Source organism: Furipterus horrens, unplaced genomic scaffold (genome assembly GCF_987537825.1).
Source record: "Furipterus horrens unplaced genomic scaffold, mFurHor1.1.pri manual_scaffold_2, whole genome shotgun sequence".
NCBI classification, from domain to species: domain Eukaryota; kingdom Metazoa; phylum Chordata; class Mammalia; order Chiroptera; family Furipteridae; genus Furipterus; species Furipterus horrens.
In genome coordinates this window covers 70,884,531-70,900,237 of record NW_028327172.1, presented here as the reverse complement: position 1 = coordinate 70,900,237, position 15,707 = coordinate 70,884,531, and the positions used below count along the sequence as shown (strand labels likewise).

At 43.1% G+C, this 15,707-nt stretch overlaps 1 protein-coding gene across 5 annotated transcripts in view; it reads left to right on the top strand.

The window, feature by feature from the left end:
• AMOTL1 (angiomotin like 1) overlaps nucleotides 1–15,707 on the top strand; it is a 145,142-nt gene that overhangs the window by 85,450 nt on the left and 43,985 nt on the right. For all 5 annotated transcript variants that reach the window (XM_090265841.1, XM_090265838.1, XM_090265839.1 and 2 more), the window contains one exon: nucleotides 11,867–12,155. In XM_090265841.1, coding sequence (XP_090121967.1) covers nucleotides 11,867–12,155 — 289 coding nt within the window. The remainder of the gene's footprint in view (nucleotides 1–11,866; nucleotides 12,156–15,707) is intronic.

The window sequence follows — 15,707 nt, the reverse complement described above, 5'->3', positions numbered from 1 at the left end:
CATTGTGGCCTGAACGCCAGGGATTGGATCTGAAACTCAGCAGTGAGTGATGCTCGAGTTATCTTTGCCCCAAAAGATGAGCAGGATTCTTTCGAATGTCAGTGACACATTCCCTTCTGCTTAAAGGGTTACCTGCCGTAAATGGTGATGGTTTAGGAAGCTGCAAGCTGCTGGGTCAATACGTCAGAGACTCCTGGACAAGGAGGAGAGCCTCTGAGTGAGCTCAGTGAGTCAGTCCATGCCTGTGCTGCGAAAATGGGCTCAGTGTTTTGCGACTATTTATTCGGTCACCTGCACTGATCTGCTAAACAGGAGATATGGGTGGATTATTGTAAAGCACTTCAGGCTCCTTTCGTGGGAAACACCATGCAAGGCCACTAGTGCACCCACTACCTTGGCATTTGTTGTGGGGAAAGCTAGTGAGGCTGCTGGAGGCGGAGGGACTAAGGTGAGCTCACCTCACCTTACCGAGGTAGCGGGTAGGGACCTGCAGGGAACCAGAGCTGGCTGTGGATAAAGGCTCTGGTTTGTTCTGTTCCATCTTCCTTTTCCTTCAGCTTGGAAGTGGAAATGGGTAGAAATGAAGACAGGATGAGGATGGGACATGATGTTCTATGGAGAATTATGCCTTTAAAAAAAAAAAAAGCAAGCGTTTTGGTGTTAATCTGACTCACTTTGTGAAAACAGAGCACTTCCAGAGACTATGATGTGGCTTGTGCCATCTGTACTGTTAACACAAGAGAATGCATGAAATGACTATTGGTGGATGATCTGATTTTTATCAAGGCAGTTTGGAGTACGTTAGTCAAATACCTGTTTATTTTTCAAAAAAATCTGTCCATATTTCCAAAGTAGAAACTGAAGATGATAAAAAATTACTTAAAATATCCTACTTTCTTAATATAACCACTGTTCACATTTTTCCTATACAAATTAATTTTTTTGCATGTTATAATCATAGATTCCACTCAGTTTAGTATCTTAGCTTTTTTTAGAGAGTATTTTATCACGTTTTCACAGCCCTTGTTTCCATCCTTTATAGCTGTATTTCACAAAATACTTAATTTACATCACTTTATAAATAATGTTGTGAATATCATCCTGCATATCAAGTTTTCCACATTTTGATTTCATTCTTTAAGAATCATTATTTAGAAGTGAAATCATTGGGTAAAATTGAAATGAACATTTAATGATTTCTGATACTGGATAACTTTGTAAAAATATCACAATGCTTGTTTCACTGTACTTTGACCAACATTTAGGTCATTATGATTAGAAAAGCTTTGCTAACTAGTGCTAACTCCTTATTTTAATTTGCAGTTATCAGCTAGGTTAAATTCTGGGAGGGTATATATTAGTAGTTAGATTTATTTGATCTTGAAAAATGGTTCTTTATGTTTGTGTTCATTTGGTTTATTATACATATTTAATGGATTCAGAGTAAACTAAAACCTGTGTTCTCTGACACTTGCTCTGATTTTCCAGTTTGTAGAATTCCTTTCCGCCCTTAGCAGGGCAGAGGTGGTGGTGGGAGGAGGACTAAACCTTCACATGCCTGCTGTGGGCCAGGCACTTTGTGTGGGTTGTCCCTAATCTTCACCACAGCCGTAAGGGGTGCATACTAGTAATATTCGTATTTTTACAGATGATAAAACTTAGGCTTAGAGAGAGAGATTCAAGTAATTTAGTCACGGGCATCGGCTCGGAAGTGCACAGGAGCCAGGTGTAAACCTGGGTCTGTTTGTCACACACTGCACCTCCCATGAGTTCATACCATATATGTGTGTTGTCTCCTGAATGTGGAGGCAAAGATTTACGTTTCCACTCGGTGTCACTCATCTGGTGGATTTCTAATCAGGTTTATATATCACATCTGTCATCCAGCTTCCGCCTACACTTCTGGCTCTTTTCAGGAGGACCAGAATACCAATTAAATAGTCCAGACTCTGGGAGGAAAGTCCTCCAGATATCAGACTTGACCTTGCTGACAGCAAAACTGAGAGCTTTATTCTGTCTTGAGTTTGCTTTCATTTGGAAGCGGGGACTTGGGAGAATCTTGTTTCTTGCCTTCGACTGTTTTTGTCCTGTCCTGCTTTTAGCAGAATGTTTCAGTTATGGAAGATAAGCACTATTTTAATGATTAATTTTTATGTTTCAGGCAGTCTGAGTTTGGAAAAAGTCACTCCTGTTGGTAAAAAGAGCATTTTCCACCCTCTTGAGCCTCTCCATTGCCTTTTTTGCGCTTTATCTGGGCCAAATCATGCTCATTCAGTGTACTGGTTGGAGTTAACTAACTGCCTGGAAGCAGAGAAAAGAGTGGTAACTGTCATTATGAATATTTTATTCATCTATTAATATATGAATTTGATTTTTAGCATGTAGATAGATACCTGATAAAAGTACAAAATGCTTCTCTGTCCTAAGCTGATAAAAACATCTTGTAAGATGATGTTGGAGGCAGAGGTGCTGTGGCTTTCCCTCTGCAGAGTGAGCTTGCTCCGTTCTCTTCATCACACCCCATTCTTCCCATCAGTGCAGGGGGCTTGCTGTGCTGCCTTAATGGAGGGAACCTATGGTGCGACCAGTCTCCCAAATCGCTGGTATTTTTCTTAAAAAAAACAAAACAAAAACACAAAAACACTGTACATTTCTACCCAGAAAAGCTCGTGGTTTGGTTTTATTTAAGATGGAGTCAAAGTTAGACATTCTCTTGAGAACATGCCAAATGACAATGCAGGGAAGGGGAGTGAGCAGAAGGGGACAGAGCCTGGGAGGACATGTGGCAAACTAGAGAGAACACCTTTCCCCAAGTCCCACAGTGCAGCCCGAATGTAGATTAACCCATGAACAAGCATGAAGACATGTGCTAAAGAGCAGGCCATACTATCGGTGGGCTAGAGGTTTAGAGTGTGCTGTAGTGCCAGAAAGAATGTTTGGTGGTCCCACCTTCTTTGAGTCGGAAATAGCTGGAAGAGGAAGGAGAATTTTTGGAGTTAGTGTATGTTTGCAGCATAGTGAATTGTGATCTGCAGTTTAAATAGTTGTGAAAATCAATTGCTGTGTGAGACCAGAAGGTAAGCCAGACCCACGGCTGTTGGATTAAAAACTACGCATTGCCCTTAGCAAGAATGAGGCCGTGAAGCCTTGTTTAAATTCCACCAGCTAAACATGTGTTTTGAATACCAGCATAAAAACTCACGAGTTTCTCCAATTTTTAAGCTGAATTATAGCTGGGTGAGCCAAGTAAAATGCCCTGTTTATCCTGAGAAACATCTCTGCAGTATGGGAATTTCAAAAGGCTAGGGTCAAGTTCAGGTTACTTTCTCAGGAAACCTAACACACTCTCAGCTATAATGAATTAAATGAGTGACTTCTCCAGACAAGAGGATTATCTATATCCATCCTGCATAACAATAATTATAAACTTAGTTTACCCAAGAGTCCTGTCTTAATATGAACATTTGTCAGTCTTACGGTGTCTGCACAACCAAAGGGAACAACTTGGGATGCTATGGGTTTGGGAAAATAAAATTCAAGGGGGTTTGAGTTATGCCTCTTCCACTTTGTAACAAATTGCATAAGTTCTCTGAGCCTCAGTTTCCTTATCTGTACCTTGTTACAGCTGAATTTTCCTAAAACTAATTGCTTTTCTTCCCTACATAAATAAAGCTTGTTCATCGTTGAAAATTTAGAGGTATATGTACTTTCTACTCCTCTCCCCCCACCAAAAAGCAAAAGAAGGAAAATAAAAATTGCCCACAGTCCCATTATGCAAAGATAACCACTGTTAAACACTCTGCCTATTATGTTACTTTGAGGGTCAGAAAAGTATAAGAAGTACTCTTAAGTTGGAAAGCTGTATGTAGATATGAGGTATTGGGCTGGCCAAAAAGTCTGTTTAGTTTTTCCTATAAAGTAAAAGACACATTTTTTATTTTCACCAATAATGTCATTGATTTGGATATTTTGACTATGTCTGCTATCTCCCATGTGGTTAGAACGTTGATTGTTCTCAATTAATGTCTCAATTTGATTACCATCAACTTTAACTGATCTACCTGACCTTGGAGCATCATCCAGTGAGAAATCGCCAGCATGAAACTTCGCAAACCACTTTTGACACGTTCAATCAGTCACAGCACCTTCTCAATACACTGCGCCCCCCCCCATTTTTTGTATGTTTTCATTGCATTTTTACCTTTCTTGAAATAATAGAGCATAATATGCCAAAAATGTTACATATTTTCTTCCATCTTCAATATTAAAATGACTACACAAAAATTCACCAATTTTGATAAGTTTTTTTAATGCACACTGAAGTGACAGCTGTCACAATACAATTTAACAAAATTGTTTTGAATGAAGTTAAAGACAAATAAATGCAACTAGGACCATCTTACAGAAAAAAACAAACTTCTTGGCCAACCAAGTATTTTTACTGAGTGAGAAGTCTTAAAATGTGAACCTCTTCACAATTAAGAAGATTTTTATTATTTCATCTCATTTAAAAATTTTAAATCTTACTTTGTTTACTTTTCTCTGATTATTAAAATAACGATGCTGTTTTTACTTTATTTTTTAATTTTTCTATAATGTACAATATTACTTAGATTATGAAATGTTTTCTCAAAGAGCCATACATGTTCACTGTATAAGTTATATAAAGAATAGAAAAATATGAAAAGCCAAAAGGAAACCCATAATCCCATCACCTGGAGAAGGTCATTCTGAACTTCTGTCATGGTTCCTTCTAGTCATTTTTCTATGCATTGCTTTTTACACAGATGAAATCCTAACATGTGTCATATTTTTTCCTTTTTACTGAATTTATTGGGGTGACACTCATCAAAATTATAAAGGTTTCAGGTGCCCAGATCTACAACACATCATCTGTACACTGTATTGTGTGTTCATCACCCCAAGTCAATTCTCTGGCCACCCACATTTATTCCCCAGCCATCACCACACTCTTGTCCATGTCTATGAGATTCTCTCTCTCTCTCTCTGTCTCTCTGTCTCTCTCTGTTTTTGCTCTTATGTATTATATCTTGAGAATTTAAAAAGAAATCTTTGCCTAGGGGTTCGGTAAAAGCTTGTTGAACTGAGTTGTTAATGTTGACACACTGAAAAAAGTCATTTTGATTCTATTTCTCTATTAACTTCCCTTTGGAAAATGTATTTAGCTGCTTGTGTTTTTCTTTCGAATTATTTGATCGCATCCTCCATCTGTTTATTCACTGATGTTTCTTTTTCTGTCATGTTTTGAAAAATGTTTGTTAATCACAGATGCCATATTTCTTAAACATTAGTGTAATGGCCTAATTGTAGATGAACATCGAGTTTACTATATTGATCACCACTGATGCCTGGGGATCTGGGGACGAGAGTGGGGACTACTGCTCTGTTTGCGTGAAACGCTCCAATGCTCCCTGAATTCTGGGATCCTCTCTCCAAAACGAGGCCTTTTGGTGTACGGGCAGCATGGTTAGAGCAGTGCTGTCTGATAGAAATATAATGTGAGCCACATGTGTAATTAAAATTTTTCTGACAACCACATTTTAAAATAGTTAAAAGGAACAGGTGAAATTAATTTTAAAACATATTTCGTTCACCCATATAAAACATTTTTAAAACGTGTTTTTGTTAACCCATTATATCCAAAATATTATTACTTCAGTAAAACATAAAAAACCTATTAATGAGATATTTTACGTTTTTTTACTATATTTACATATTAATATGTATTTTATACTTCCTGCACATCTCGATTCAGACCAGCCACGTTTCTGGTGTTTGGGAGCCACGTGTGGCTTGTGGCTGCTGTGTGGATGGCATGGGTCTAGAAGGAGGTGAGGATCTGTGTCCGGGAGAGAGTGTATGGACATCACCTCGCAGCTCACCCTCGTTGTATTGCATTGCGAGAAACTATAGAAGTGGAAGATTCTAAGGTGCTCAAGCACACAGTAATTCGTCTTTGAGGCTTTAGGATTTGGGGCTGTGACGGGGAAGGGATAACCCAAGGAGGTGCTTCTTGCCTTTCTCTTAATACCCATTAGCAATGTGTGATAAAACAGCAGAGGCTAACAGTTTTTAAAATCTTTCTAAAGATAGACACCATGTGCAATGCTTTATATACATTATCTCATTGAATGCTTACAGCTCTGAGAAGTAGATGCTAGTGTGGTGACATGGTTAGAAAGAGCAGAGCCAGAAAAAAAGAGACCTCCTGTTAAGAAACAGTGCTGTCCTGAACCAACGTGGGGAGAAAGCCCTGGTGTCTGCAGTGTAGTGGGTTCAAGACCTCTAGTTTAAAGCCCATTTTTTCTTGCTTTGTAAAGACTGTGGGCTCTCTGGTTTGTGAATCTTCTGAGCCTTAGTTTGTAGACTTTATAAGTAGGACAATAATATATGACAGGAGAGTAGTAAATGCCCAAGCTTGTGAGAATGAGACAGTGGATGTGCAGTGTTATGCATGGAACTCTTACATACAGGCATAATGTAAATACATAAATTTAAATAAGCTTGTGTATGAAGGGCTGTTGTATGCAGAGAGGAGCTAATGGACTGGTGATTAGATGTCACCAATGACCTTGTTTTCCTAATCTAAATAACATCATCACTCTAGTTTTGAGCTGCATTTTGTGACCCCAAATACATGAGAAGGACAGTGGCATGGAGCCTTGTTATATTGGCAGCATATGATTTGAGATTCTACCCTATGTTATCCAGAACAAATCTAAATACCAGAAGTCTCTTCCTTCATAATACAATGTTGAAGGTTTCACTGTTCTTTGAAAGTGCATCAGGCATATATGGTCTCCTAACTTGCTTTGGGCTTGGGGCTGAATCAACAATTTGATGAATATCAATTTAGTATAAGTCATAATGGTCTACCCTCAACAGTCATGCTAATAGGGAGAAAAGACACATGTTTGAAAAATTAAGTAATATTACATTTAAATAAAAATTCAAGAGAACAAAAAACATGACCTTCATCAGTGAGGGTAGGTTGTCAGGAGTGTGATTCAGGCAAGGTTCTAAGTTCGGAGGAAAGAAATGGGCAAGACTCTGGGGCTGGGCTTTGCACAACTCAGTCCAGGTTGCTGACAGTGGAGCACCAGCCCTGGATGACCTCTGTTTTGTCTCTTAGATGTGGCTCTTTAAATGCTATGATTCTCGTTTTTAATATGTCACTGTGGACTTGAGGCTTCTTCAGCCCTTCTCAGGACGCATTTAAATAACTGCATAGTTACAAAAAAGTTCACTTTCTGTGGTGTTCCCAAAGCTCATTGGGTTCCTTGAGAAAAGGAGCAAGACGTGCTGGTGGTACCAGCCTCTGCCTCAGTTGTTAAAAGGATTAAGCAAGGTGATGAAATGTGGGGCCTGGCAGATAATACAGACCCTCAGTAAATGTGAGTTGAAAGCTCTCTGTTGAGAAGACCTTCTGTAAAAGATAATGTTGAATGTAAGTAAGAGGCGAAGAGAACAACTCGGGCAGGTTTCTAGCCCGCATGTTTCCCCTGAGGCTGCTGGAGCCTCCAAAGAGCTCTGATGCTTTTATGTTGGGGTGTGAATCATGGACATGGTGGAGGCTCGGACTGGGCCACAGGAACCCCAGAGCGAGGACCACAGGGGGCTGCCTGCCCTCTGTGCTTTCACTGGTGCAGGGAAATGGGGAACAGCATAGACCCTGGAATCAAAAAGCCTGGGCTTTTATCTCCTTTATGTTCCTAATGTCTCTGTTACACAGGGGTGGGCAAAAGTAGGTTTACAGTTGTTTGCATGGAAAATAATACAAGAACTAGCCTGTTTCGTGTATTCACAACTGTAAACCTACTTTTGCCACCCATGTTTCTTACAAGTTACCATCTCATGCCTTGTTTTTCTCATCTAAATAGACTGACAATGATACTTACTTTGTAAGGGGGTTATTTAGGTCAGTATCAGATGATGCATATAGCAGTGGGTACCACAGTGGCTAGAATGTAATAAGTGCCCCAAAATGTTAACCACAACAGAATTTTTATTGCACTTCTCATGAATGCTACACTCAGTGCTAGGCTCTGTATTGGGGCTGTGGGATGCCATTTATAATTATAGTAATGGTAATTAATAGCTAACATTTGTCCAGTGTTTATTTTGGCTTTATACATATTAACTCCTTAAGTCCTTTAACAAATGAGCTAAATGGCATATAGCCCCAGGAAACTGAGACACGTGATATCAAATAAACTAGCTCTCTGAGAGTTCACAATCTAACAGGGGAAATAAGCTCACCAATAGAAAGTTAACAGCATGGGCTATCCGCTGGTAGCTTTTCAGTAAATGATGGTTCCATTCCTTCTTTTTCCCTTTTCTCTGTGTCCCCAAGGTCATAGCACTGGTATGACCTTGTGTGAAATTTTCCTGTTCGCTCCCAACACTCTCCCCCTCTTACACAAAGCTCAAACCTGCCCCAGATGGCTGAGTGGTGGAGCCAAGGAATAGAGGTTTGCTCTCTTGCCTGCCTGTCATCCATTGTGATGTGGAGTTTATTGAATGGGTAGCCGAGTTATTTATGAGGCCTGTTCTTTCCTGGCCCTTAAGCTTGGCAAACACCCTTCTCCTGCATTGCCCCTCAGGTAACTAACTAGTCACCGTCATGGTTGACCTAGGCTGGCATTAAGAGAGAACTTCCTTTTTGTTATATAACAGAGAAAGATAACTGAGAAAACAAGCCCATCATCGACCATCAGTGAGTTCCAAAGCTCAGAGTTCAATACATGTTAAAAGATAAACCCCAGCCTGAAGCTCCATGGGTTCGAGGGAAGCCCTGCTGCTTCAGAACACAGGACTGTAGGCTCGTCTGGGCCCCTCAGCTCCCAGGAGACCACCGCGTTTATGGCTGCAGTGCAAAGGGAGCACAGAGGACATGGGAATGGGCGCCTGCCTTTGAATCGAGGCTGTGTAATTTGTGGTTATTCTGCCTTATGCCAAGGTAACCTCTTTCCATGAACAATAGGATTTCCACGTGCAGTAGGATTTAACCAGCTTTCAGGAACGCACTTAGTAACAGATCTGTGGGGTTTTTTGGGCTCACGGCTGATAGGAAAACCTGTAATCTAGGGTGAAAGCTGGGCATTGTGAATGGCACTCAGGGGCATTTTGCTCTTGGGAGGGGGTTGGACCTCATACGCACAGACCTTCTCGTACACATGGGCTGACAAAGTCACACACTGCAGTGTGGAAGCGGCTCAAAATCATCAAAATGCAGCAACGTTCTATTTCTAAAGAGACGACCACATCTCATGTAATAGGTGGGGGGGTGGGGCGCTTTACATCTCCCCACTTAGCGCATTTCTTTCTGAAGTCTCAGGATGGCTGGAGGTGAAGCTCACTTACAGAATAAAGAATCACTTTGAGCTCCATGGTTTGCCTTGCCTTGGGGAACTTAGATGCTAACTATTTTCACAGGAAATGGATGGGCTCCTGGGTAGAAGGCATGAGGAAATCTAGTTGGGCGATATCTCGAGCTCAGGTGTGTTAGCTACCTAAGCAAGGCCTGTGGTTAGTTACTCTGTTAGATCTGCTGGTTTTATTCTGTGGTCATCTTCATGAATGTCTGCCTGTCCGTGTAGGGAGGGCAGCGGTGACTTGTGAAATTGTCTTCTAAAGTTTGACATTTAGCTGCCAGGACTCAGCCTTTAGAGGAATCCTGGCTATAAGAAATGCTTATAAAATGAGAGATTTTGAAGCTGACAGGATCCAAACACATTCCAGCAACTATACTTAGAATATATATAAGGCCAGGTGGCCTCCTGGGAAACATGAGGGCTTTGGCTCTGGATTTTCACAAGTAAGTAACAGGAGGTGACACAGGTTAAGTGTTAGGGATTAGAAGTAGCTGGATCTCCTGAGGACTCTGAAATAGGATGTTGATGACTTTGGGGCTGCTGATAATTCCTAGTGCCCCAGTTCCAAGATTGGGACCTAAAGGTTGAGGGGGATCAACAAGAAATCTCGTTTTCCCAAGTCTCTGCAGAAGAGAGACAGCTGCGGTTGGAGAACTGGATATTGAGACTACCTTTGCTGTTTATACCTATAGAGGTTGTTGCTAGGAGGCTTTCGCTTAGGCTGAATGAAAATACGATGGTTCTTATGAAACAGATTAACAAGAGTGAGGAGGGGGATTGTTCAGGAGTGGAGACAGGAGATGGAAATTCATGATTTAAATGTAAGAGCTAGTTCCCGGAATCTGAACAATTAAGGGACACTTCTTAATTGTTCCTCTTAATATGGCTAAAATTAGACTTTTGATTTCCAGACATCCTCACCCCAGCAAATCAAAACACAATAAATTATCGTATTTTTTGCTCCATAAGATGCACCTTTTTTTTCCCCAAAAAAGTTGGGGGCCGGGGGGGGGTGTCTATGTGTCTTATGAAGTGAATATTGTGTCACAGACCATGATGTGTATTACCTGACCTGTCAGTGGTGGCGACAGCTGTTAGAAGAGGAAGCAGTGGGCCCACGCAAAACCCCTGGGGATGCTTAAATGTCCCACTTTACTGCTGAATCTCAGGGCGTCTGGTCAGTATGAAGATAGCCAAGAAAGTGATATCAGTGATTGTGAGCAACTGGGCTTCATAAATTCTGACACTAGCAATGATGATTCTGGGGGGGGGTTCCCAGAAAACTAGAAGAGTACTTGAACCTTAAAGTCTCCCCTCATTTGTTAATTACAGTGATGATGTTCTTAATACTGCTCTTGACTGCTCTTCACTTTACATGGTTGAAATATTATTCTGTTATATTTTACTAAATATTTTAGTATACCATTTGGTTCAGAATATTTTTTTCCTTGTTTTCCTTCTTTAAACCTAGATGCGTCTTATGGTCAGGTGCGTTTTATAGTGTGAAAAATACGGTAGTTCCTTCCCTAGAACTTCCCTATTTCATAATAATACCCCTGTCCATTTGTGTGGAGTCCAAAATCTAGGAGTAGTTTTAAAACTTTCCTCTTTTTTTTCCCGCCACCTTGTTTATATATATATATATATATATATATATATATATATAAAACATATTGCAAATCCACCCATTATTTCTCTTTCTCTACTACCCTGTGAGCCTTCATCAGTTCCCAGCTAGACCACCCCTAGACCTCCTCAGTGGTCTTTTGCTCATTCTTGCCACCGTATGTACTATCTATACAGAAGTCAGAGTAAAGGCAACTCCTCCGCTGGCCTCTGTTTACACTCTAAGGGAAGGGCTGGCCTTGGTTTGCAAAAGCCCTTGTCCAGCCCTCTGATCTCAGCTTGTATTGCTTTTGCTGGCTCTGCTTGTGTCAGATTGCTTTCTCCTCCTTGATCTTGCCCACACTAAGTCCTGCTTTAGGCCCAGAGCACTAGCCAATCCCCTGACCTGGAATACTCCTTTCCCTCCTCTACTACCCCCACCCCAACCGCTAGCCTGATATTCAGACTTCTCCTCAAGCATCCGCTTTGCACAGACTCCTTCCCTGATTGCTGTGTGAGCTAGCCACTCAGTCATTCAGTCACACTGCTCTGCTTTAGTTTTGGGGAGAACTCACTGCTTTCCACTACCCGGCTTTGTTTGTTTATTGTTTGATGGCATGCCTGTCTCTCTCCCTGAGAATGTAAGTGTCATGAGAGCAGGGGCCTTATCTGTCTTGTTCACTATACCCAGTGCCCAGAACAGTGCTGACTCGGAGGGAGACATTAAATATCTGTGGAATGAAGGACTGAACCTGCTGTTTTCAGCCTAGCATTGCAAAGTTCATTGATGGCCTCCGGTAGCGGGGCCTTCCTTCCTCGTCCATTGATTTCCTGGGTCTGATCACTGGTCTTCTGTTCCCTTGCAGCCGCCCATGCCAACTTCCTTTCCCATCAACAGTGCAGCAGCACAGCCCGATGTCCTCCCAGAACTCCGTCAGTGGGCCTCTGCACTCCACCTCCTTGCCGCTCCCACTTCCGGTGACCCTGGCAGCGCCCCAGCCCCCGCCTGCCGCCTCCCCCAGCCAGCAGCTTGGTCCAGATGCCTTTGCGATTGTGGAGCGAGCTCAGCAGATGGTAGAGATACTAACAGAGGAGAATCAGGCCCTTCACCAGGAACTTCAGGGTTACTATGACAATGCTGACAAACTCCATAAGGTATGTGAGGGAAGTGGAGGGAGCAGGTTCTCTAAAAGGAACACAGTTTCCCTGGCTGGTGTGGCTCAGTGGATATGAGCACCGGCCTGTAAACCAAAGAGTCGCGGGTTCAATTCCCAGTCAGGGCACATGCCTGGGTTGTGAGCCAGGTCCCCGGGGGGGGGGGGGGGGGGGACTGCAAGCGGCAACCACACATTGATGCTTCACTCCCATCCCCCATCCCCTTTCTCTAAAAATAAAATCTTTAAATAAATAAATTAAAAGGTGCACAATTCTTTACCTGCTCATGGAGAGTTGATTCACTGACGCACTTATTAACTAGATCCATTTTACTGCCAGGTACTGTGCAAGACTCTAAGGAGACAAAATAAATATGACGCGGTGCCTGCCTTGAGGAGCTTGCAGTCCAAAAGGGGAGAGCTGCCTGAGCTAACACCTGCGATAGAACCTCAGGGGGCTACCGTAGGTACATTGGAGGGGGCCCTGGACCTGAGACTCAGGCTAAGTAGCGGTTTCCCAGGTGGACAATGTGCAATAGGGAACAACAAGAGCAATGAATGGAGAGAGACAGCTTTTCCTTTAAATCTGGGCATCTCACACGGTAGCCTGGGGGTTGCTGTGCTTGTTTTATTAGCTGGTCTCTGCAAAAGCATCATTGTCTCAGCCCCGAGGGGAGAGTGTGAGTTACCGCGCACTCTCCTTATGCTTGTGACTTGTCTGGTGGGAAGGTGCTGTGTAAATCCGGCCTGTGCAGTTGCCGTGGGAACATTAGAATGCATGGCAGCCTTCATTTTCAGGCTTCACGCTGAAAGCCAGAGTCAGTAAGAAAACATCCAGGAGGAGTGAACTGTGGCGGGCAGTGATTTCATGATGAGCTACATGTCTGCACCTGAAATGCTGCAGGTAGAACAGAAGAGGTGAGGGGGCAAAGGTAGTAGGTGTGTTAAGGCAGCAGAGCCACGGGGCGCTTGAGTTTCCTCCCTGCAGGTGAGGAGGCATGTGTGATGGAAGCCATCTTATAAGAAACTAAGTGCCTGGCTCTGTTCTGGATAATTAGGGCCTTTTGTAAAGAGAAAGGGTAGGAATACAAACCCTGTCTGACTACAGGAGCATTGTTGTTTGTTTCTAGTGACAGTTAATGCTCCTGACTGGCCATTTAGTATTGATCTCTCAGGTAAAGCCTGCAGTTTTTGCTGCTCAGGGTTTCAGAACAGTGAGCGCCTCTGGTTTTTTGTGGGCTGGCAGCCGTGGATGGGAAGACACAAATGTTCACAGACAGAATCTGCCCGAGCACGTTTGTGCAGAGCTTCCACCGGAATGGTGTGGAGCTTCCTGGGGTCAAGATGAAGTCTGGCTTAGAGGGCTTTGGCTTCCTTCATTGGGAGGGAAATGAGCCAGAGACAAATGGGCCCAAGTATTGCTGCCTCACCCTGACCCCAGCCACACCCTGAGAAGGTGGGAACAAGCCTGTGTCTCCTGGCCTTGGCTGTAAGTCACCGCTCAGGCCCACGCTTGCCTCTGACCCCTCCCCGGGCAGCTGCTTTCCAGGTACAGTCTAAAAATTGGAAAGGGCTGACTCAGCATTTCTGGGAAATAAGGAGTTCTTTCTCCTCGCCAACGGAGCTCGGAGGCGGACCTGTCCAGGAGTTATGCAGACCCACCTGAGGGCAGAGTTTTGAAAGTTACATGGAGGGTGCAGAAATTGGGAGGTTTTGTTATTCTTTGTTGACTTTGTTTATTAGTATATACTTTATTGACCTGTAACATACATCTCTTTCTTGATTTTGATGCACATTTCTATTTTGAAAAGCAAAAGTTCATCTCCCAGTGACTCAGTTTCTCTGCACAGAGGATGGTTCTTAAACTTTGTGGCCAAAAGGGTTTTGATGACTTCTGAAAAAGAAGAAAAAATCAAAAGCTCTTTGACTTCTGGAACCCAAAACTCCTTCAGTACCTTGAATATCATATTTCATTGCATTGGTCTGTCATGTGTCAAACTGGAACTTTCCGTGTAAAACCTCAGATTTTGACAAACACTGGCCTTACTCATCAGCAGTTCCACAGCTGTTCTCAGCAACTAAGACCACAAGACAGAGGAGCGGCATGAACTCTGTGGCCTAGCATTTCTTGTGTTCCCGAGGTCATCCTCATCCCGGGCCTCCCCTCAGCACCAGCCTCTCTGCTCAGTTGCCTCTCAGCAGCTGCTTAAGCCCGAGGTCTGGGGAGAGGGCTGTGGGATGAGGTGACAACTTCCCTTCTAAGTGATGAGGACCCCACTTTGGGGGAGCCACTGTATTGCATCATAAAATGAGGTGCCTTGTGCCATCAGTAACATCCGTTCTGGGATCCTCGCACACTGAGGCACTCGGAGACATTCATTGTAAGGGCAGAACTAAAAATAGAAGACTGTTTAATTGCAGGGCTTAGTCTCTGCACCCCGTGCCAGGAGCATAGCAGGAAAGAATGAGTAAACTCAGAGACGGCACAGCCTACATGGGAAGACCCCGTTTCCAGAGGCACAAAATGGTGATTATCACTGTTGGACGTGGAATGTGGTTCGAGAACCCTCGGAAAGAGAGGTTGTTTTTCAGTATTTCCTTTTGGTCAGTCATTTGCTTCTCTTTCTTCCCAGTTTCACTGAAACATAATTAATAGACAGAACTTCCAGCCGGACCAGGCTGTGGACTGTTGAGTGGGTTGGCCTCAGAAGACATCAGGGCATAGATGGACATTTGAAGGGAAAGGTCTTGAAGGCATTAGAAGGCTTGCTTTAGTGGAGACCCTCTTTGTCAGCACAACAGTGGTGGCTCTGATTGGGCAGTCTGTGACTTGGACAGCAGACCTGTCTTTGGTCCTGTGAGTCCCTGAGAAGGTGCTCAGGGAAGGAGCTTGGAATGGCTGAGATTTTTCAGGGTTGTGCCCTGCGTATTTGCTTCATGGCGGCAGGCATTTCTACTCTGGGTAAGTGAGTGCTTCCTAAGATCACACTCAGACTCTGAACTGTCCCAGTTGGTTTTTATGTTAAGGCCAGTCTGTCCAACCTTCTCTTCATTTTTAATAAACATCAGAGAAAACTTCAGATGCTCTGGAGAGGAGGGATTTGAAGAGGGTGTGGTTCTTGTTCTGAAGGACTGCGCAATTAGAAATCATAGAGCTTTGGACTTAAAATTCTTAAAATGATTCTAGTCCAATATCTCACCCCTTAGGAATTCTTACTTCAGGTCCTGAAAGGTCATTCATTTTTTACTTGAATGCTTCCAGAGATGAGAAGCTCACTACTTGGCATGGTGCACTTCAGGAAAATGTAGTTAGGAAACCCCCCCCCCTTTTTTTTTTGTTTTAAGATTTTAATTTATTTATTTTTAGAGACAGGGGAAGGGAGGGAGAAAGAGAGGGAGAGAAACATCAATGTGTGGTTGCCTCTCATGTGCCCCCAATTGGGGACCAGGCCTGCAACCCAGGCATGTGCCCTGACTGGGAATCAAACCAGTACCCCTTTGGTTCACAGGCTGGCACTCAATACACTGAGCCACACCAGCCAGGGCAGGAAAT